The 23,749-nt window shown below is 38.6% G+C and overlaps 1 protein-coding gene across 5 annotated transcripts in view; it reads left to right on the forward strand.

Annotated features, from left to right (window-relative positions):
- The window catches only part of LOC131686019 (upstream stimulatory factor 2-like), a 104,400-nt gene extending 80,941 nt beyond the window's left edge, over window positions 1-23,459 (forward strand). For 4 of the 5 annotated variants that reach the window (XM_058970131.1, XM_058970128.1, XM_058970129.1 and 1 more), the window contains one exon: window positions 7,671-23,459. In XM_058970131.1, the coding sequence (XP_058826114.1) occupies window positions 7,671-8,054 (384 nt within the window). In that variant the 3' untranslated portion in view covers window positions 8,055-23,459. The remainder of the gene's footprint in view (window positions 1-7,670) is intronic. The other variant, XM_058970127.1, reaches the window with a different exon arrangement.
- Window positions 23,460-23,749: the final 290 nt, after the last annotated feature.

The following is a 23,749-nucleotide window of genomic DNA, read 5'->3' on the forward strand; positions in this document are numbered from 1 at the left end:
GTAGATAAAATTTCGAAGAGCCATGAATATTCGTTACCTTGGTCTCGATTTAGTAAGGCAGGATACGAATGTTTGAAAATTTCCAGGCTTACAGCTACGTCTTATTTCCAAGGATTAGAGACTTGACGCTGAATTTTTAAATATCTCCTATAGTTAAGTTATGTTTTTTCTTAAAAAGCGTGTTCTGCTACCTTGGATTTGAAGTGAAATGGTAAATCTTTATCAAATTCTCTAGAAACTTTTGCTATTTCCGCAATATGCTCTTTGAATCGAATTTCTAATGTTCTCCTGGTTTTTCCAATATAAACTTTATCGCAATGTGAACATGATATTTTGTATATCCCCGATTTGCAGATTTGAAGTATTTGGTATAATTCTCTTGGTATTTGTAGGTTTCCTATATATTTCGAAAGTCAAGGACCCCACCTCTCTTTTTACAAGCACATCCAAAAAGGGCAATTTCTCTTCTTCATGGGTAAAATTGATATTTTTATGGATGTTGTTAATGGTTTCCAACATCCGGGATAAATTTTTACGTTTGATTATGCAGAAGATATCGTCAACGTATCGCCACCAGCGTTCTGGTAGCTCACCTTCTTCTTTTAAACATTCTCCTAAATTTGCCATAAAAAGTTCACAAAGAAATGGAGAGAGTGAGTTACCCATCGGAGCACCATTGGTTTGTTTATAGAAGACACCTCGAAATGTGAAATAATTTTCTTCCGTGCAAAGGCGAGTAAGTTTGATATAAGATCCTACTTTGCTTTTCCATATACTGTTGCTATTTTGTTGTAATAACCAATCCTCTAGTAAGTTAATCGAATCTTTTACAGGGACACTTGTGAATAGTACGGTCACGTCAAAGGATACCATAATCTCATCGTCTTTGATTTCACCTGAGCTTTGAAGTTGGAGAGTGAATTCTCGTGGTGATGGACCGGCTGGAAAACTTTTTTGGCATATTTTGAAATTCTTGTACTAGCCATTTTGCAATTTTTTGGGTTGGGGCAACCATTGATGAAATAATTTCCCTGATTTCATTTCCGGGTTTGTGAACTTTTGGGAGCTACTTTATTCGGGGTAAGATGGGGTTTGAAACTTTAAAACGAGTGAGATTCTCGCCCAAGATGGGAATACAGTCTTTAAGAGTTTTTTCCAATGGATTTCTTCGAGGTCGTGGAAGTCTTACAACTGTCAAGGGTTTGCAAAATTTCATCAAATTTAGAGAGATTGTTTAAAGTGTTTGGTTATCATTATTTATATAACTGTTATTAAAATCGTAAAATTGAAATATTTTATAGATTTACCCCAACCCATTATATTTTCGCCGCGATGTTCGACCGGAATCTGTAACATTATTATCAGTTAAATTTCAGAAAAAATAAACGAAAAAAATCATTGAATAGTTAAATTATTTACAAAAAGTGTAATTGCAGGTTTTGGTACATTGTTTACGTCCGATACTATGCATGCCCGAGGCATTTCACGTGGATTTGTCATGTCATTTTTGTTAAAAGCTACGAATACGAGTTACGAGTAGCTCTCCAATATTTCTTTATCGATTTTTTCTTTATGGAAATACGGCTCTTTGACCAAAGCTATGGAAACTTTTCTTCCTGCACAGGGCGGGATAAAGTCATAGTTGCTTTACGTTTACGTTTATAGAAAAATAAAAACATGAAACGGTTGATTACTTTGAATCTATATTCATGCTAAAAATGTGAACAAATCGCATGAAAAACTGAATAAATTTTAAAATCTGCACTAAATGATACGTCGGTGTAATTCTGTTCGACTGTTTTGTGTTTTTTTAATAATACATGATTATTAAAATTAGGAACACCCTTTTCGAATTAGAATCAGGCAATTAATTTCAACTTTTTTTTTAATAGCCCGCCTCTTACCCCCACACCAAAAAGCTCACAAACGGAGCCCCCTGGTAGTGGACACATCAGTTCTCAGCGTACAAAAAAAAGGTCAGCACAACAAAACAAAGTTACGAATCGCGGAAACGCTGAGAACAAAAAAAAACAATACGAGACCGACAAAACACAAAATTTGACAAGAAGCTACGGCGAGTACCCAGCGGAAAAGAATCCTTTTAAGGGTCCCATCGTAGCTTTTCAGGAAGCTCATAATAATTTGAATTTATTTATTACTTATTGCTAGAAAAAATGCATTTATCAATTGTTTTTATTAAAAAAAATGTTAACCAATTATAACTAAAGGAATAAGCTCGATTGGTGGTGAACGAAGTTTATATTAAAAATTCTCCTATTTTATTTTTTAAAATTAGTTTCAATTTTGCTTGGAAACGAGTGCGACATGTTATTTGCTTTAAATCAGTAGGAAGCTGGTTGAATAACTTAGGTCCGATGAAAGAAATGCGTCTTTGACCAAGGTTCGTGGATACTCTGGAGTATAATAAATGATTGGCTTGTCTGGTGCTGTGAGCTCGAATTCCTGTCGTAAATTCTAGATTATTATGAGCAATAGTATTATGCAAAGCATTGTGGATGTACATTATTGTTTGGTAGTTAGTCAACCCAAGCAAAGGTAAAATGTTATGGGCATTATTATTGTATAACAAAATAGTAGGGTACATAAATGGTTTTTTATAAATAATTTTAAGACATCTGTTTTGAAGCGTTTGTAACTTTTTCAGGTTCGAAATACTGGCACGGCCCCACACAGATACAAGGTAGTTCAGCAATGAGTGGATGTGCGCATAATAAAATTTTAGAAGTACATGCTGGGGAACAAAAGAGCATACTTTACGCATAGCCCCACATAACGATGCAACTTTTCTCTCTATAGATGTTATATGCTCAATCCAGGAGAGTGTGGGGTCTAAGTGAAGTCCTAAATATTTGAAGCAGTTAGTTTCCTGAATTACAGACTGTCCCATTCTTGGTGCATCCAGACCCTATAGCTCTTCTAGATGAACGAAACAGCATATATATAGTTTTTGATAGGTTCAAGGAAAGAAGGTTTTCGTTGAAATACGTCGGTAGTGTTTTTAAATCCGATTCAATGTCGCGTACAATATCCAGGCAGTTGTTGTTCGGGTAGAACAACGCGGTGTCATCCGCGAAAAGACGAGGAGTCCCTTTTAACCCGAGTCTACCTAGGTCATTGATATACAATAAAAATAACAGTGGCCCAATATTACTGCCTTGGGGCACTCCTATTTCTATTGGTCTATAAGAGCTACACGAGTCTCCAATAGATACGAATTGGTTCCTATGCGACAGATAGCTACGAATAATATGATTTGCTAATCCCCTGATACCATAGCATTCTAACTTCTTAAGCAGGATTGAGTGATCCAGAGTATCGAATGCTTTTTTTAGGTCCAGAAAAAGGGCACCAACAATTCTTTTGCTATCAATTTGACTAATGATGGAGTCAATTAGTTCGGTCATTGCAATTAAAGTGCTGCAGCCCTGTCTGAACCCATATTGGTAGTTGTAAATTACGTTGTGTCGAGTGATGAGCAATTTCTCAAGAATTTTATTGAAAACGCACAATGTTGAAATTGGTCTATAGTTGCAAGGTTGGTTTGGATCACCAGCTTTGAAAATTGGAATTACTCGGGCTATTTTTAAACAGTCTGGGTACCTACCGGCTTGAATTATTAAATTAAAAGCTTTGGTTAGGATGTTTGCAAAAGTAGTACAGTTACTCTTAAGAACACTAGCGGGGATCTTATCAGGACCACAACTGTTATTTTTTTCGAGGTCTTTAATCAAAAGAAGCAAAGCTATCAACTGCCCACTTGACCGATTCAGTGGAAAACAATGTGCGTGCTAACGCCCACGAGTCCGAATCACCAGAATGAGATCTGTGAACATTGTTCAGCTCCGAATCGATACAACCTTGAAAGTGTGTGTCGAAGAGACAATTAAGAACATCTTTTCGTCCGTCACGTAAACACCATCTCTGGTTTTTAAGGAGTTCATCTGAAAATCATTCGATTTGGAGAGAATTTTATTTAACCTGCTAGCCTCGTTCAGACTAGAGACATTAGTGCATAGGTTTTGTCAGTCAGCCCGTTCTGCAGATCTAAGACATTTCTTATATGCGCTACGAGCTGACCTGAAAGCCCTGGAGTCATCACGCTGACGCCGATTCGAAGCTCTTCTCATAACTTTCTTCATTCTTACAAGCTCAGCCCTCCACCAAGGGGTTCTCCTAGTCAATTTAACAGTACGAAGTGGACAAGCTTCTTCGTAGGATGCTAATATGAATGAGTTCGTCGTATCCACGACGTCATCTAAGTCGTCTAGTTGACTAATTGTTGGAAAATATCCATGAAATTTCCAAAAAGAGGTCCCACTTTGTAGATTTAGGATTACGATATGTTACCACACTGAAGGTGACATCAAAATGATCGAAAAATATATATTTATGATCGGATAGAGACGGTTCAGTTTCTTTTGGAACCTGCCAATTTCCCAGCTCATGCAAAATTCTATCAGAGCAAAGTGTTCTGTCTAACACCTCCTCCCTCCGAGATCTCGCAAAAGTTGGTCGGTTTCCCACATTCAGAATATGGAGATTTGTACTACTTATGTACTCCATCAGTTCAGAGCCTCTCAGATTGATGTCTGAGCTGCCCCAAATGATGTGACGAGAATTCGCATCACTGCCGATAATGAGCGGAAGCTCATTTCTGCTACAATATGATACAACGCTTTTGAAACCATCAGAAGGAGATGACTCGTTATGCGGTAGATATGCTGAGCAATATATATATTTTTTGTCTACGTTTCCGACAGTCAGTGTAACTGTGACAACACAGATATCGCGAGTTGTGAGCTCCGATATGAGACACGCGTCAATAACCTTATTTGCAAGAATGCAAGCACGAGGCATTTCACGTGGGTTAGTCATGCCTGTCTTGTTGTAAGCAATAAAGGCAGTGTTAAGTAACTTTCCAAAATAGAAGTTTCCTTTATGGAAATACTTTTCTTGAACCAATGCTATGGAAGCTTTACCTTCCTGTATGAGTCGAGATAAATTCATAGTTGCTGTACGTTTATGCTGGAGATGATTTGTGCTATTCTAATCATTGTTGATTAGAGAACTGTACACTTCATTTTCAACATAAATTGCACAACAACTAGAGGACACCAAGCGAGTTGGGATGTTAACGCATATAGCGAGCCATATCAGGTTTAAATGGGACACGATCATCTGATTCCCACGATTTGCGAAGAAAATAATGGTCCACTGTGTCAGAGATTCGCATAACACAGTAAGGGCAAAACCCAAAATGCCCCGTGCGCGTCTGGTATATTTTAGACCCTCCAGTCGTCAAGTCCTCGGCACGGAACTACACCTTGACTTAGGGTCTCCTCCTTTCAGTCGCCTCCTACGACATGGGAGCAGGACCCCAGTGGCTCAATTCTTGGCCGGATACCACACGGCCTCTGGGCAGGTTCATCTGTACACATCGATATTTGATAATCGAAACTCAACAAAACTTCACCGAACTACCATCAGCCGAGAGTCTCAGTAAACCCCCAGCCAACAAAAATTCGGCAAAATTAAGCGGATCATCGGTGAAAAAACTTCGGTGCGTGGAGTGAACGTTCCGCTGCGTAATGCAGCATACTGGGGAGTTCGCCCAACTCTTCCGAGGCTCCGTTCGCCATTGAGAATATTTTAGCCCCCTCAACAATTCTACCCATAGCGCGGCTCGCATGACACTATGGAATTGGGGTTCCCTGTTTGGTGGATTTTTACCACTGGAACAGGTAGTCCATAGTGTAATTCTTAGCCGGTTGAAACAACCACTACCGATACTACACGGCTTATCTAGGCTGTTCGGAGAAAGAAGCTGACATTGAAGGACAACTTCCATAGATGGCCGAACAGCCATCATAATATATATATTCATAATATAACATTATTTCAAAAAAAAAATTCGTTGTAATACGTAAAAACGATTTTTTTGTTTTTTTTTAAATAAATCTTATGTAAACATAGACAACCATACACAGGAAAACTGCGGTTGTTTACATCTGGCTTATCAAGACAACACCCAGAATGAAAAAACTATATGCATTGGAGGGTGCTTATGTCCAATAAAAATAACCCTGCGGGAAAACATGTATTCATTTTTTTCTGACAGGGCATCATTTGAAATTCGATATGTCAAATGCTTCTGATAGTGCCAAATAAAGACTGTCAACATATCTCGACAAAACATTTCAATTGGTCCTAAGTGCTAATGAGAGCCTCTCTTTGTTTACTTTCTCTTTCGATTATTACGGCGTCATCTTAAAGCTTTTCAATATTGTTTCAGGATACATCGAAAAACTCTGATTTCGACTATCTAATTATGTTAAGAGTTGAGTAACAAACGTATAAACAGCCGAGTTACTAGCAAAAGAGAAAGTAAACAAAGAGAAACTGTCATTTGCACTTAGGACCATTTGACATGTTTGGCTAGATATGTCTTTATTTTAAATTTTACTTTCAGAAAAAATAAACAAAAAAAAATTGAATAGTTAAATTATTTGTAAAAAGTGTAATTGTAGGTTTTGGCACATTGTTTACGTCCGATATTATGCACGCCCGAGACATTTCACGTGGATTTGTCATGTCATTTTTGTTAAAAGCTACGAATACGAGTTACGAGTAGCTCTCCAACATAGAAGTTTTCTTTATCGAATTTTTCTTTGTGGAAATACAGCTCTTTAACCAAAGCTATGGAAACTTTTCTTCCTGCACAGGGCGGGATAGAGTCATAGTTGCTTTACGTTTACGTTTATAGAAAAATATAAACATGAAACGGTTGATTATTTTGAATCTATATTTATGCTAAAAATGTGAATAAATCACTTGAAAAACTGAATAAATTTAAAAATCTGCACTGAATGATACGTCGGTGTAACTCTTTTCGACTATTTTGTGTTTTTTTAATAATACATAATTATTAATATTAGGAACACACATTTCGAATTAGAATCAGGCAATTAATTTCAACTTATAACAGAAGCTGCATTGTAAAAATAAACAGAAGCTGGACTCGTAAAAATAAACTAAGCTCATTAAATTTTTTATGTACTCTATGAAGTGATGATTGATTTGCCGTGTTTAAATTTAGTTAAAAATGTATGACAGAAAATGAACATGATGTCACTAAAAGGGTTAATTACCATCGTAGCGGGTGGCATTAGTGATTTTTTGTTTTGTCTGGCAGGAAGAGCCTCGTAAATTCTTTACATTAAAGTTTTTAAAACACTCAAGACAAAGTCTGTCGCTTCAATTTTTCTGTGTATATAATAATATATAATAATAATATTAACCTGATTACGACTTGTAGTCTTTTAACAGTATTCAGTCTTCGTACAATGAGATGAACACTGAAAAACGCTATAAGTCGCATTCAACTTGTTAATGTGTTGATCTGTGAGTGTTAATATCGATGAAGTAGATAATCACTTATTTGATTGAATATGCCGAGGATCAAGTCCATTTTCCCTGTTAACTCCTAAGTGGTTTCATATTTTTTATGTTCCAATCGTGTCTTGTTCTATGGATCGTTGTGCTACATTTTTACCCGAGAATATGATTGTACTTTTTTGATGCTCTCAACTAACTACTAATTTCAATGTAACTAAATGGTGATTTTATCTTCTCCTCCCCCAACCTCGTAGCAGCGCGATGACCGGCGTCGGGCGAATCACAACGAAATCGAGCGGCGGCGGCGGGACAAGATCAATAACTGGATCCACGAGCTGAACAAGATCATCCCCGCGGAGCACATGAACAGCCCGCCGCAGGATCCGCAGGCAAACAAACAGAACGGTGGCACGGGTGATAACCTGTCCAAGGGGGGCATCCTGGCGAAGGCTTGCGAGTACATTACCCGGCTGAAAGACACCAGCGACAAACTGACCGAGTGCCTTGCCGAGAAGGATCAGATACTGCTGGAGAACCTGCAGCTGAAGGAAAGCATCAACCAGCTGCTGACGGAGAACAAGCGGCTACAGTCGGAGCTGCAGTTCGCCCTCGCCACCAACGTCAAGATCGAGTCGTAGCCATCGTCAAAAAGTCATTATCACTTTATCATAGTCTAGGAAGGTACTGCACTGTAGGTATTAGCCGTTTGAACGAAAGTGAGAGAAAGAGAGATAACTAACTAGTTGTGAAGGTGCTGTTTAAAGAACGCTGTGCGATCGTAAAACACACACACCCATATATATATACATACACAAACATACAAAGCAGAGAATCAGTAATGTAAGTATTCGTCATTATTAATTAATCGATCAATTTACCATATAGCGTTATTTGTTGAATTGCACTGAACGGAAGACTCCCAAGTGTACATATGAACGAGACAAGCCAGAAACAACAACAACAGATGAATGCAAAGCGCATAGCAAAAGGAAAGTGAAAATAGTTAGTCAGTCGCCCGTATGTTGGCAAAACCTATAATAATAGGCGTTAACCTACCCACAGAGTAATCAATCGCTCAAAATAATAGTCAATCAGTTACCGTGTCCCATCAGAACCAGAACAATATACCACCACCACGTTTGGTTGTCTATTGCTGGATTTCCCCATATCTCAGCGCTTTCTGTTCGTCCTTCGGTTCTTGTTTCGCTACGAAATTCCTGCCTAAGTTTAATATAGGTCCTAATGTTTCTATGTACATACATACATACATAAACTCGTATTTGGCGGTCGTTGATTATTTCATCGATCCTCTTTGTAGCTACCGTTATTGTTTGATTAGTTGTAGAAGTCGCGTCGAACGTAAGAATGTTCCGATAGGGGGGAATGAAGGTGGAATAGTTTTGCTACTTGTCGATTCATCACTCAAACTGCAAATAATTCTCTTTACCACCATCGTCGTCGTCAACGACGTCGAAGACGTTGTCACACGTTGAAGGTTACATTTATATCATGTTCAAATAGAGGTTTTGTTGAAAATTTAATCCAGTTTACCTCCCTCCACGTATTCAGTCTCAATTATCGTGAATGATTGCACAAAGCGTATGGTGGTTTAGGCAAACGGTCTAATCTTCTGCTTTTTGGCTGACAAGCCACACCGCGATGCGAAGGCGCTTGTGTACAGTATCACTTAACCCGGCGTGACGGATTGCGATGACGATATTTGGTCGCATCTTCGCAAAAGTTATCGTCAACCGAGCGAAGCGGGGAAGAAGGTGCTAACTCGATCACTATTATTTGTTCTGCATAGTCAGTCAGTCAGTGACTAGTGGTCTGAACGGGAGTATTATTTTGACGAAATAAACACACAGCAAGCGCTGCTTTTCGTGATCGATTTCTCTGCGAGTGTCAATTTTGACTGAGCTCTGAAGTGATCGCGACCGGCCAATGGTGATAATTGGTGCACCCTCAAGATTTGTCGAGCAGAGCATCGGGTCTGAGTAACTACGGCAGTACCAATATTTGTTTATTCGCAGTCTAGGGCATTTTACGGGTACTGGAGCGGATTCGAAAATTCCATTTAGGAAAAAAACTGACACAGCCGGCTTAGTTTCACAAATATCGTTTATAGCTTTTCGATTGGCCGTACGGAACTTGGTCTAATTTTTAACGATCATATTTACTTTAGTCCCATGGCAACTGCCGGCATGTCAACAGATTTGAGTAGGTCCTTCGTGTGGAAATGTTTCTCATTTTTTTAACGGAAACCTTAAAATGTTTCCGTAACAGTACTTTCAATGGGTTTTTTAAAATTTTATGTAAATACGTTTCAATTAAGGACATTATACATGCGCGCCACAACATAGCTTCTACGCCGCACACATCCCTCTCCCCTGCCTAACCATGTATCTGACATGAGCAAATATAAAAATACGTTTTTCAATACACTAACCTTGCCGGTGTACCACGAAACTGCTACTTAAGGAAGCTAGAACATTTTCCTATACAATCAACCCGAGTTTTTGACGGAATTCTAGCTATAGCTCTTATTTTGTGCGAAAATATCACCCCTCTTCACTTGGGGTTTCTTATCGAAACTCTTTTATTTTTCTTCTCATTTTCAGAACACTTTTTCAAATGCACTTTAATCACACACCACTGAAAAAACACCCGCGAAACTTTAGTCGTTTACTAACTAAACTTCAAATTTTCTGCCAATTGCAGATTACCGAAGGAAAATGTCCGAAAACTCTTATTTGTGCGTTTGAATTTTCACTTCGAATTCCATTTTTTCTCAATGTAAACAAGCACGTCGGTGCCTAGCAACAAGCGTGCGTTGCTGGCTTCCACATATCTTCACCTTAATGGTTAATATAACATGAATTCGCCACTCATTCACTTTTATTAATCTATTATATGATAAACCGCTAACAAACGAAAGCCATTTGGATTTTTGCTAATTATTCTCGTTAATAAAATATCTCGGTGTTAGGTCCGACGAAAAAAGTCCGTTTTAGCATGGCTTCATTTTATCTCGAACCCTAATCGAAGAATTTGAAAATGGGAACCGAATTCGACCCGAACGTGAGAATACAAAATTTGGGAAACCCCATCCCGAACCCGAGAATTTCAACTCTTACGTCCCCAGCCCCCATTTCCTTGAAAATGTTCAATTTCGAAATAATGCTTCTCAGCCGCGTTTCAACCAAATTTGATGCGGTTTTGCGGTGAAACGACCACAAAATTGGTCTAGTTTTAGAATTATATTTTTATAATTTTGCAAAATAAGGGCACTGGAGACCATTTTGAGGGCTTTTGGTCAAATTGGACCCGGGATTTTCTGGGAACCTGGTTCCACCGGTAAAAAGGGTCGATTTTCTACTAATTTCAAAACTCATCTTGCAGCACTTCAAACTTCATGATTTCGCAAAACAAGCAAATTGAAGGCCATTTTGAGAGCATTTGGATGAAATGGTCACCCTCCGGGGTATTGCGGGAATAGGGTTCATCCGTAAAGTGGACACTTTTGGCCCTTTTTGAATTTCGGTTGAAAAGTGTCCTCTTTGCCGGAAAACCAGGCAGGGCCAGCGAAACACCTCTTTCCCGAGTAGGTAGTAAGGTTCGAAGTGATTTCTCCTCGTACTGACGATTCCAGTAATAGTATTAGTATCGATTCAAACCAGCCAAAATTACGGCGGATTTCTTCCCGAATTCAGGAAGAATAGGCGGAACTATAGGTCTTGCTTTCCGTACAAGACGGAAAGGACTGTTAATGTTTTGTGCAGTGGCTACCTTGCTGTTGACGTCCGTGATAGAAAAAAATTCAATTTAACTCCGACGGAAATACCTCACCATTATTCCGTGTCGGTTTTTTTCTAACTGTGCTGACTCTCCGGCGACCCACATCCTTTCAGGCTTAGTGGAGGTCGATTTGAATATTTCTCCGATGGCAAAAATAATAACGGTAAATCTCATTTTCGATACAAATTATATCTAATACAACCGACCCTATAAAGGCTTTAATTGCGAAATAAGGATGGTCTACTTCCGGACCAAAGACAAGCCATTTAACGTCATCGATATATCGCGTGATCTAACTAAACAACACTCGACCGTGTACGAACAAGTATTTTGTCTACGTATCCGACCAGGAAGTAGAGATTGATGGTGTAGTCTCCTATAAGGGCTTTAATTGCGAAATAAGGTTTTTTCTAGATCCCTGTGCTTCAGACAAGCAAAAAAAGAGCAGTATTAGAAAACTTATTTTTCAACAGCCTCGTTTTGATCCTTTCCCGGATTTGTTCTTCCAAAATTTGTTCTTTTGAACGGGGCTCGTCTACTTGTTCGCCTTTTTGTACCGTGGGGCATGAACTGCTGTCGTTGCAAACAATGAGCCCATTGTAGAAATAAGGCGCGGTGTGAAAAATGCGGAGAGTATCAAGAAAACTTTTTCGTCTGTGGAGAGACTTCGAATGAACTATCGACATATCCCGCATATAAATTATACGGAGAAAAATTGAAGCATTTTATTGCGAAACGGTGGTAAGAAATGTTAAAGAAAGCACCGGCCACGACTAATTTCTACGCTTCCTTGTTCAACTAAAGAGCGACAATTCCGTTGAGGAAACATTTTTTAATGTGCCTAATAGTTTTCGAAAGATGAGAATCATGTCCTCCGCAAGATTTAATCGTAAAGACCTGAAAGTGTACCTTGATGGGTGCTGTTACAAAACCGAAGTAAGTCTCGGAAAGTCCACATGGGACATCCAAAACTTCAAGTGTCTCTATATTTCAGTCCTATTATTTTTTTTATTACTGAAAAACGCGGTTATTGGCACCGGTTCGTCAACGGATTATCGAGAGAAACAATATTTCGTCTAGTAGCGTTGTGTACTCGATTCGACCTTTGATCGGAATACACGGAACTAAGAATCCTTTTTCGGTGACAACAGCATTCCACGTAGATTCACATTTTTCAGTATTTCTTGTTAGAGGACACTCGAAAATTGGCAAATTTTGGGGGATAATGGAAGTTTAGGAATCCCAAAGGTATCAACCAACCTTGGGTAAAAAGAAGGATGAACGTCGTGACTTCCTTCGGGTGGCATCTCGGGACATGCCTAATAATTGCGTCCAATACGTTGAATGTGTATCTCCGGCGTATTGGGGTCGTGGAGAGCGTTCTCTGCACTTGCGGTGACGGTTATCGCGACATTAAACATGTTGTCTGGTCGTACGCCTAGTGTTCTATACACCAAACATTTACAATGAAATGGGAGTTGGGGACGAAGAGTTTAAATTGAAAAATTCGAACTCAAAAACTTTAAATTTGAGAAACCAAACCCGAATCTGAAATTGTTAATATAGAGAACTAGCCAGAGCTCCGGAAGCTTTTGAATTTTAAGCACCAGAATTCATTATGTTATCAACTCCTATTCGACAGTTTTCACGACGCCACCCACGTTACGGTTTGAAAAGGCCCATGTTGAGGTGTGTCAATTAAGATTGTCCGAGTTTTTTTTTATAATCGCGTTAGAATGTTCGTTTGTGATGTGGTATATAAGGGGCCATCCATATACCACATGGATAATTTAGAGGGTTTCAGAAAAGGTCAACGCCTGTCTATGGGAAGTGAGATGGGAATATGACAAATGTTTACGTGAACTCATCCCATAATTTTTTTTTGTAGGAAAAGTGCGAACATTTTTGTGCTACTTTTTCAAATATTAAACTTGTGTAGTGTGGTTGAACAGGGACACCACCGAATATGTTGCGTGAAGCGACGAATGAACTGAACGTTCCTTGAATTGACAATAGATACCATGATCCAATAGCATGGTTAATGAGAGATTTTTTTTCATCATTTTCATTTATAATGGTATTAAGGTGCTCTGACATTACAACCGTGCGTTTCACTGTAATAAATTTCAATTACCAATTTTATTCAAAAATATAATCGACCTGAAAAAGACCACTTTTTCTGTAATGATTTTAATGCTTTTATATCACCTAAAACTTCATCCTGAAATTGATGAAGCAATACTAAAAAGCTGGTTATTCTTGGTCGAAGGACTTATTGTATCGTGCTGTGCCAGTATCGAGCACCGACTTATTCAATTGACATCCTATTATACCCTGATTTAAACATGTGCAGTTGTGTGCGCAGACAAATTAAAAACGAAAAGCTACGCGCACTTGGTGTTTATTTTCCCCAGTGTTCATGTAAAGATGACGCTTAAATGAATTGCTCCACACGCATTAATAGATTCGAGTAATTTTGAGGGTGTGCTTTAAAATCAATTTTTGAAGTACTTAATATACCTATACACTTGAATTATTCTTTCAATTGATGAAAAAACCACCTGGAAGTGTACATAACACACTAAAAGCGTAAATCGTTAGCATGGTGATGGGATATTATACAATTGAAAAGATTTGGTTCCATTTATAAACCTAAAAAGTCCACATAGGGGTACAGGAATTGTTCACGAACGAGGAGCAGAAGATCGTAAATGGAAGATTTTCTGTCCACAATATACGTCTTTTTTGCTGCAAGAAGTATGGTGTACGCATCAGTAGAGCTACTGTGATACCTCCAATGGATTCCTCAAGAAGTACGGTGTACGCATCAGTAGAGCTACTGTGACAACTCCAATGGATTCCTCGAAACAACTCCAAATCTCCACAAACCCGCTAGTGGGTCGAAACTAGAATGTTCCCTCGCAACGCAGATTATGCTAAGGACTTTGTAGTTGATGGTTTAACGGCAATTATATTTGCATCTCGAAAATCGCCTAAAAGCACCAAGCCTCCAGAAAAATAAACAAACATTGCATGAGAAGATCCTCTACATTCATTTGCAATAGAGACTAATTATCCCTCCTATAGTTCGCTTATGTTCGACTGTTTCATTGTCTAGTGGCTCCACTGAAATCGGCTTGCGGAGCAACTGCGGCTATATTTGATGCGCCTTTCAGACGCCCGCAATGTGAGATTTTATTGTAAGCGCGACAATAAGCTAGTATCCAACTTCTGGCGATCATAAGGACATGGCCAAGTATTATATTATTGATTAAAAATATTCAACAGTATCAGCCACTTATGCCAAGTGCGATGGTTACAGGGGGTCCTTCAAGGAAGTCGTTGAAAAGCGATATGAACAAATTTGCGCTGATTAACTTTAATGAGTTGAATATCGTGAGTTGAATATGGTGCTTGAAATTCACTTTGGAGTCCCAAATCCAAATTCCCGTTTGAGAACAGTCGAATTTATTTTCGATAGTTTGTGGGCGAAATTTGGAGGTCATCTTATTGGCATACAACCCATTTGAATTCTGCGTCTTTGCTTCAAAACGGACGAGTTTGAAGTCATCAGCAAATGAATGTTTTGTATATTTCAACAAAAGGTTGTTTAGATAACGTTAAAATATAAGTGGTCCGAGATGACTACCTTGACTACTAGTAATTAGACATGTCATGCAGTCTCTACTGTCATTCTTACTGTTATTTCCCATTCGGTCAGATACGAACGTAGCCAATTTAGAAAAAGAACCATTGAATCCAAGCCTACTTAACTTAAGAACCACGCAGAAGGCAGTGTATAGCCCAAGTAACAATTGTGATTTTAAGGTACTCTTAAAGAGCCTCTTAAAACTTAGATTGCACTTGTAGCATGCTATAAAACTTTAAATGCTACTTGGTAGGGTAACTATTTGAAGGCGTACTTGTGAAGAGAATTGAATAACGCTAGATGTGTAGGAGGCTAAGTTTGTAGTAGTTGGTCGTTGGGTCTCGGACATACGGCAGTTATGAGTGATAAAATCCAACACCATAAATCCGAATCGCTGACACACTGCACATATTGCAGCTACTTCCTTTATAAGCATATATGTCAAGCAGTGGTATTATGAAAAACAAAATTTTGCATATGGTCTGGTCACACCGTGCAATCAATTTCTTCTTGGGACGTAGTAGGTGTTAGCTCTATTGTTTATCCAATGACAGCGAATCAACCGCACATTCGGTTTTGACTCTTTGTTAAATATACTGTGTGTCACTGAAAATACAGGGTACGTCATCTGGATGTATCCTATTTAAACATTGAACAACTCCGCCATTTTCCAACCGATTTTGCCAGAAAAATACAATTATGAAACGTTATTAAGTGCTATTTTAGCTATAAGTCGATTGACACCAAAGGAACGCGCTGAATTCGTAGTGCTTTACATTAAAAACGATCAAACACTACTGCACGACCAGAAAGTAATTGTTTGGGCCGGAGTGTGCTACAAAAAACATAAAATTTGTCCTTATTTTTTCAGAGAGAGATACCATCGACGGCGCACGCTACCGTTTGATTTTGGTGCACTTTGTCTGTCCACAAATGCAGAAAAAAGGTCTGAAAATAAGGATACGAAGTTTAAAATAGTTGTTTGAAGTGGATGATGGTGACGAGCTTTTACAAGCGAATGTAGGGCATCAGCTATTATCAGCCTAATGAACAAATATTAACTGCAAAAGCAGAGGATTGCTGCTATCACAATAGTTATTCAACAGAACTGAACCGGTCATAGTCATCCATAAGTTTTCAAATGTTGTGAATTGTTGAAAAACAAGCTACATGTTCATACATACATGGATACTGTTAATTAGGTGAGCAGCTGATTCGATTAATGTCAGAAAGCTGGACGCCGCCAAACACAATGATCTTATCATTCAAAGTCATTCGATTTGTTATCAATGAGAGTGAGTTCAAAAGCTGATCGATAAGGTTACAGTCAAAATCGGACAAGTGCCTTATGAGACCAGCGCCTTATCCTCTGAATCGTCAGACCAGAAGACCAACGCAAGATTAATATCTTCAAATATGATACACATCATTTTTGCCATCGGAACCTATACTATTCGAAATACAATCACACCGATTGGTTGCTTGGTTTGGAATGTGAACTTAGCCGTATCTGGAACATCAGAGGCTCTCCTGGAAAAATATAAATATTAGTACGGTTTCTGAAAACGCTGTTTCTCACCTGAAAACAAAATGACGGACGCACCTTTTTCAAATCGCTTAGGGTTGCTTTACTAAGCTTCAGCCTAACGCCTAATATCGCATCAGAATACTTTTTCGGATATATTTGCGATTTTTCATTTTTACAGGATTTCGGATCACTATAATTTGATAGAATCTGATTAATGCTGGTGTTGTTACAGGTGATTTTACCCACTTCCATGAGACTGATGAACTTTCAACGGTAGCACTCATTTGCAATACAGTTTTCAGTGCGATCGCGTGATTACGTGAATTGAATTACGCAATATTTCCGTTAGTAGCCATTGCTAAAAAATACAGCATTAAATTATAATCAATGGGATATATGTATTTGCAAATTTTTTACATACCTTGTTATCTTGTTTACATTACTTTGAAGAAAATTGCAAAAACGCTGTAATTGCATATCAAGAACAGACACTCTTTGGTTCTCTTTCATTAAAGATTCCACCGGGATTGGTTAACCAGTTAATATACTTTAATTTACAAAATAATTTCTTAAAAGAACGTCTAAATGATTTGCGGATAATGCAAAATTGGGGTACATTTCGAATCTGGTACTATCAACGGATAAATCTACAATGAAAGGAGTATCCAGACATCATGCTTGGCTTACACAAAGCCTCATCATATCATGAGCATTGATTGGCCTGAAATGGCATCATGTCACTGAAAATCAACGATGATTTCTCAGAACATTCCAGAACTACTTTTGATTGAAAACAAGAAACTGATACTGAACTAAATTGAAAGACGAATATTGTGCCTACGACTGCGAACACTTGTGGTTCGGCAAACATCTCGATGATTTGTTGTCAAAACACTCCAGTATACTTAGTACCAAATCACTTCAAATCACTTACCATGTATCAACCAATCACTAACCGGTCTACATTGTGTACAACAAAAATGCTGAATAATGCACCTACCATTCGATATTAAACTCTCACTCGCGGAATTTCCCTCGTTCGCGAACGGAAAAAGCAAATCACTGGCTACATGAGAAAAGCTGCGGAAACTCAAATCCCAATTCTCGCCGATAAAGTTCGAATATTTCCTCAAACTACCGGGTTACTATGACCTTCGCATCCGTGTAAACGATAAGCCCAACCGACGCAAATGACAATCGCCTCAGACAAGACAAGGTGTATCACCTCGATCAAAGACCTCAATAAACTCCAATCAATCGCATTAGCTCTATAATCAATTGTTACAATTTGCAAGCAATTAACGGTTATGACGGAGCTTTTTAGTCAGCTTTACTGGTAATACCTATGCCAGTAAATACGAAACCCTGATGTGGCATGTGGCGGGTGCGGTGCATACACATGCTATTATAAGATCTTAACTTATTCGGTCGGCCTGTGATCGGCAGTCGGCTTTTTTCTCGGCAGACGACTGGAGACAGCGACAGTTCCATAGAATCGCATCGATCATGCTATAGCGGCGGCCAAATTACCTACGGGGAAATATTGGAAAAACGTGACGCGACCAGGCCGGTCAGCGCCGGCAGCCGATCAATGAAGTGATTAAGATGCGGTGCGCTATGGAAAAAATATTTACAATTCATCTGAAAAGTAGTAATTGCTGATGTTGTTGTTTTGTACTCCCCCAGTACCTTGAGGTGATAAACACTTCTCTCCGGGGGTATTTGAACAGTTTGACATTTGAGCTAGTTTAGCGATGGGAAGTTGATGGAAAATATCTAGCATGCCATGACTGGAAGAGTCAAACAGAAAATGCCGGATCTTAAGAAACGCACGCGGTTTGTTTATCTTCTATTAGCGTTCCCCCGGTAACTGTCTTGGATGGCTGTTGATTAGATAAAGCCTACTACTCCAAAAATACCTTCACGATAAGAGGGATTTGGGATGTTCCATCTATTTAGTAATGTTTGAGCAAATGTTTCCACTGGAATTATGAACTCAGCGAAATGGCTTCCCTTTTTTATCATGTGGAAAAACTAATCCCGATTTCCGATACACAGTTGCTAAGTTAAAATACTAACAAGAACACACAAAGAACCTGACGGAATGTACACACCCTCTCATTTTCAAGTACCTTCGTCAGGTCAGTCATAAAAAATGTAGGTGATAACATAGCGGACGCGTCACACAAGTCATATGAATGAAACGTAACACGCTGCACTGGTGAATGCCGTGATGATCCGATAAAGAATCAGTTGTCGGTCACTCATTGTTCAGTATTAATGAAAGTTAGTGAAGATTGCAAATGTCATTTTGCCAGCGCGTGTACTGTTGTGAATTTAAAAAAAACTTGACGAATGCGCCTACTATGATATATTCTACAAGAGATCAGGTATTTGAAAATTAGCATCCAGCCCGTATAGTTCCAGTTCTGTTCGCTCTTATCACTTGGCTGACATGCGTGAAGGTTTCGTTTTGAAAGAATACCTTCCTCCTCCCTGGCACCATGATACACACACACACACACACACACACGCAGTGCAAGATAAGTACTCCATTGTTGACTGTTGATTGTAAATTAGGTTGTTGAAGAATGGAATCTGTTTTCAGAAGTATAACGAATGATGACAGATGAGGTCAAAGCGTGTGGAGAACTTGTGCAACTGGCCCCCGCGCGGTTTGAGTTTCTTTTCTTCAATTTGTACCGTCATCCAGCGTTCGAGTTTGCTAACATCCTTTTATCGGTCATGCTTCAAGGCTTGGAAGCTTAAGAAAATTCACAAACATAACAGGTGTAACGACACGTGTAATCTATAGTAGATTGCTGGGATGGCAGCAAGCTTTGAGAAATTGATTCGAAATGGATGGAGCAACAGCTGTCAAATGAAAAGGGCTACTGACAGACGGCATTTTCCAACCAATGCTCTTTTTCAGCTTGTAAATTGCGTTATGGTTAAATAGTTTACCTTGGACTTCTCTGCGACGACTCAGAACAGGTTTTGCCATGCTTTTGCACAATTATTGGCATTTAATGATCTTCCAAAACTTTCACGTTTATCACATAACCCGAAAACACTGAGTTATTATTTCTTCACTCACTTCACTAAATCTTTCAAGATTTACCGAACTCAAAATCACCGCGTAAACCAAATTCTCATGCATACTTCCACTAGTCGAGGATTTGTTAGGAAAAACATGAAAATCGCACGAATTTGACAAAAGATATTCAAATGGCACCGGCCGACAACTATCAACAAGCAACGCGTAAAGAGTGATGTCATCTTTTCCGATGCAATTTTGCAACGCCTGCTTAGTTTCCTGTAGAGATACATCGCCTTTAGAAATAGGGTAGCGAGTTTGAGGGATTTGGTTCGTAGCGGTCGAAATACGGAGTTGTCATACCCATCGCTGTTGTCATAATTGGAAACAAATTTATAACAAATCATATGGGCTTATATATTTAAAAATATATGTTGTTACCCCGTCCCAGTGAGTTATACGTTACACATTGGAACTTGAATCGAAGAGAAAATGTCAATGACACCGGTTGTGATGATACTTGAATAATATAAGCATGAAATCGCGCACGTTTTACCGCAGAACTGCCCGGTGGTTCAATTGCGCAGATTAAATATAGATTACTGACTGATAGGCATACTTTCGTTTGATGATAATGATAGCGTCTAACAGCGGCAATATCGTAACAACGGGCCATCATAAACATGATTTTTTAAGTGATTCTCCTCTGTATGTAACTTGAACGTTTTATTTTTATTATTTGTCAGTATCAACTGAAAATAATAGGGTGGCTCAATTATCGTCTTCTGTTGCCGGGCAGTGCAGGAAGCAAGCAACGAACTCATCGTTTAATGGGTTCCGCTTTTTCATTGTTGCTGTACGATTCGGTATTAACCCTTGGTTGTCCAGATGCCGTATCGTGAATAACAAACGTAGATTGGAAGAATTTGACTTTTCTAAAGATACACGTGAAACGTAACCCCGCCGATTTGTGTCGGTGATAATGAAGCGACGCTTCTTGGTCGCTGTCAAACTTTTTTACCGATTGCTTGGATATTGTTGCATTTTTCCCGCCGACCCGCAACAGGTTAATAACTTTTACCGCCAATCAGCAGCGACTCTCGGCCGAGGTAATTTCAGCTGCATTCGATAATACCCGCCCGTGACAGCCGTCCGTGATTTCCACGTGTTCGCAGGAAATCGCGTTTTGCTCGAACCCGCCGCTAATATAGCAACCGCCTCGCCTGGTGAGAACATCAGCGGGAGATGATTGATTTATGGGCAGGCGGGAAAATTGCGACCTGGTGGTTGGCGGTGTTCCAGCGACGAATCTAACAACAGGTACCGCACACGATAGTTATGCTTGATTATTGATGAAAAATGAGCGACATGCGAGTCATGCGAATGTGTGCCTCCTTCCTCCTCCTCCTGTACGAACGGACGGGTGGAAAATGCGGAAAAGATGATAGGTGCTTGAAGGTCGTCGATCGGTGCACACTGTGATGTGCTCCGATTGAACAATTCTCGGAAAGTGACAATCTGATTGCAAAAGTGTTTCCTTTTTGACATTTGATATCGTGTCAACCAAGTGGTCTATGAGTTTCCGTCCGAGCAGCAATGGAATAAACATAGCTTATGAAAGGAAACTATCAAACTCATCACATTAAAGTAGGCTGTGCCATCAGTAAAGTTCGGAAATAAAAGCCAAGCTTCACAAGCGACGCTTTACTGTAGTGTGTTTATACAATCTAAGTGCTTTTATGGAAGAAACTTGTCTGTCCGCACTCACTTATAATTTCCTATTATCGATAGATGCAAACATGTTTTGGTTTGGATGAGGAAGGTGATAGCTCTATTATACATCCAACGATCCATTTCAAAAATGTACGTTCTCAGGTCGTCTTCATAGTTAGTATAAACAATGAACGTGCGTTAATATGGTCAGTAAAATCTACTCTTTCTTCCCAAGTCGCCTTTGACCGTTCTGCTCTTCACCAAACAAATCCCTAAACCAGTGGTTTTCAACCGGGGGTGAATTCACCCCCAGGGGTAAATAAGACTATTGTAGGGGGTGAATTATGTGGGATAAATTTTAACTTGTTATCCTAGTATTGTCGTAGGAATTTTGTCTTTATATATTGATTCAGTGTGTCTAGAATTGAGATGCTTGCTGAGAGTGCTCAGGGAAAGGTTTCTAATAGGAAAAGTATGGTGTTCATCCAATTGGAAATCATATTTTTCTGAGAGGGTAATTAAAGGTAAATAAAGGGGTACATCATAAGCATCAATATAAAAGGAATACATGAAACGAAAAAGGTTGAAAACTCTTGCTATACAGCAGTGATTAAAAGTTGACAATTCCTAGTGTTCAAAATTTCAACGCCTACTAATCCAGTATCACTAGCCAAAAATTTTACCCTGTTACAGCAAAACTATTCCACCTAATTCCCCATTGCGTACCCCACTGGTGCGATATTCATACTTAACAAACAAAGTAAGACAGCAACGATAAACAAACAAACAAAACATAGCAACCGCAGTAAGAAACGAAGAAATGACATATCTGCAAACTCATCCTTGAATGCCGGCGGGTGCAAGCAAAAGATATTAACTGTAAGAATTGAGGTGGCTGTTCTAGCCGGAGGGATAGGAATAAAAAAAAATTCAGACTTGTTATTGAAAATAATCGTGCAAAGAAAAAAAAACACAGATTTTATACAAATCAGCAAACAGTGAGAGTAACAGTCGCGGTTCAGTTTTTAAATGGTAGGAAGCGGAAACGCAAAATCCGTTATTGTTTTTTGTTCCCCACCCTGTAGAGGTGACGTTTGATCGGATTCTGTTCGTTTTCAGTGTTATTAAGGCAATCATACACCTACAGCCATGCTCACATTGTTACTGTTTATGTTTTTCATTTCAATAAAATAATTCCTTTAAGACTAAATGTGTTTTCGTTACCGTTAGTAAGTATGGTTTGTGCTAAATCGTGTTGTTGAATATAGTATATATATTATAATAACGACGCATAGGGTAAGCTCGAGGAGAAAACCCAGAAAAGATTTTAGCAAAGACTAAAGAGAAAAATACCTAAATATATATATGAAATGCGGATAAATGCAATAATAGTGTTATTATTTTATTGAATAATTACCTACTAATTGTAAGCATTTTACTGATATATTAATATTATATATATGAAAAGTATTGGTCTATGTACAAAAGTTGTGAACAAAAAAAAACGTGCAACACGAAAGGAGAGCAAGTTACTATTGCAATAATACATAAAACAAACTAAAGAGCGCTACTGGCAGATTGAAATCCATACAAATCAAAGACGAATAAAGTTTACGATCATACTTAAAGAAGGAAAGCAAATAATACTAAATGCAAATGCTATAAAACATATTATTACGAAAAATCTAAAAATAACGAAATCAGATACAATAATTAAAGTATAGTTATCATTGAACTTTTCAAAAAGTTATTAAATTATTGCTATTACCTTAAATATACTTAAAGAAGAAAAAACAAGAACATGTATTAATATTTATGAACACAGTGAAGCTGAAATTTTACAGAACGAAAGCAAACAATATACACTAGTTGACGCGGGCAAAACTACTCTGAAAATAAGCTAACAAAGTTATAGTGAATGTTGTTCATCAAACCAAGAATCCCAACCCATATTTCCTTGAAAAGTAAACAAAGTTGTTCGCAGTCGATATAATGATCTTCGATTCAGTTACTTAGAAATGGATGTGTTTATTTTTGTTCTGAATCAAACAACAACAACAACAGCTGCAGTATACAGAATATCGCGTTCACCATTTAAAACATTCATCATTAGTAATAATCGAAACAAGAAGTTATGATACAACTGTTACAATGAACGATACGCAAACTACAGACACACACACACAATTTAGTTTTAAACGCCAGTTGAACCGGCATTACACAAATCAAACCAGTTTGATCATTGTAGCTGCGAATCAAAAATCCAATCTTAAAAAATATTGTGAAAAATAAAAACAAATTATAACGATGAAAAGCCACAGACTTGTTTTTCTTCTCATCCTTTGTACCGTAAGCCACCTGCTAATAAAAGCACATTAATTTATATGTATCACACATGCGGTGCTGAATCGGTTTCCCTGGCAACCGACGAACCCGATTCGGAACCGCGACGCCGCGACAACATCTATCGTGCTGATCGTGATGAATTTAATCCGCATCGTTTGGATGAATCGAAGCGGAACAAATATTTTGCCAGGTAAGGATGGTTTAATAATATTATTTTCGTTGCCCAAAACTGCTAAATGGCTCCGCATACAGTTCGTGAGCA

This window comes from Topomyia yanbarensis, chromosome 2 (genome assembly GCF_030247195.1).
Source record: "Topomyia yanbarensis strain Yona2022 chromosome 2, ASM3024719v1, whole genome shotgun sequence".
NCBI classification, from domain to species: domain Eukaryota; kingdom Metazoa; phylum Arthropoda; class Insecta; order Diptera; family Culicidae; genus Topomyia; species Topomyia yanbarensis.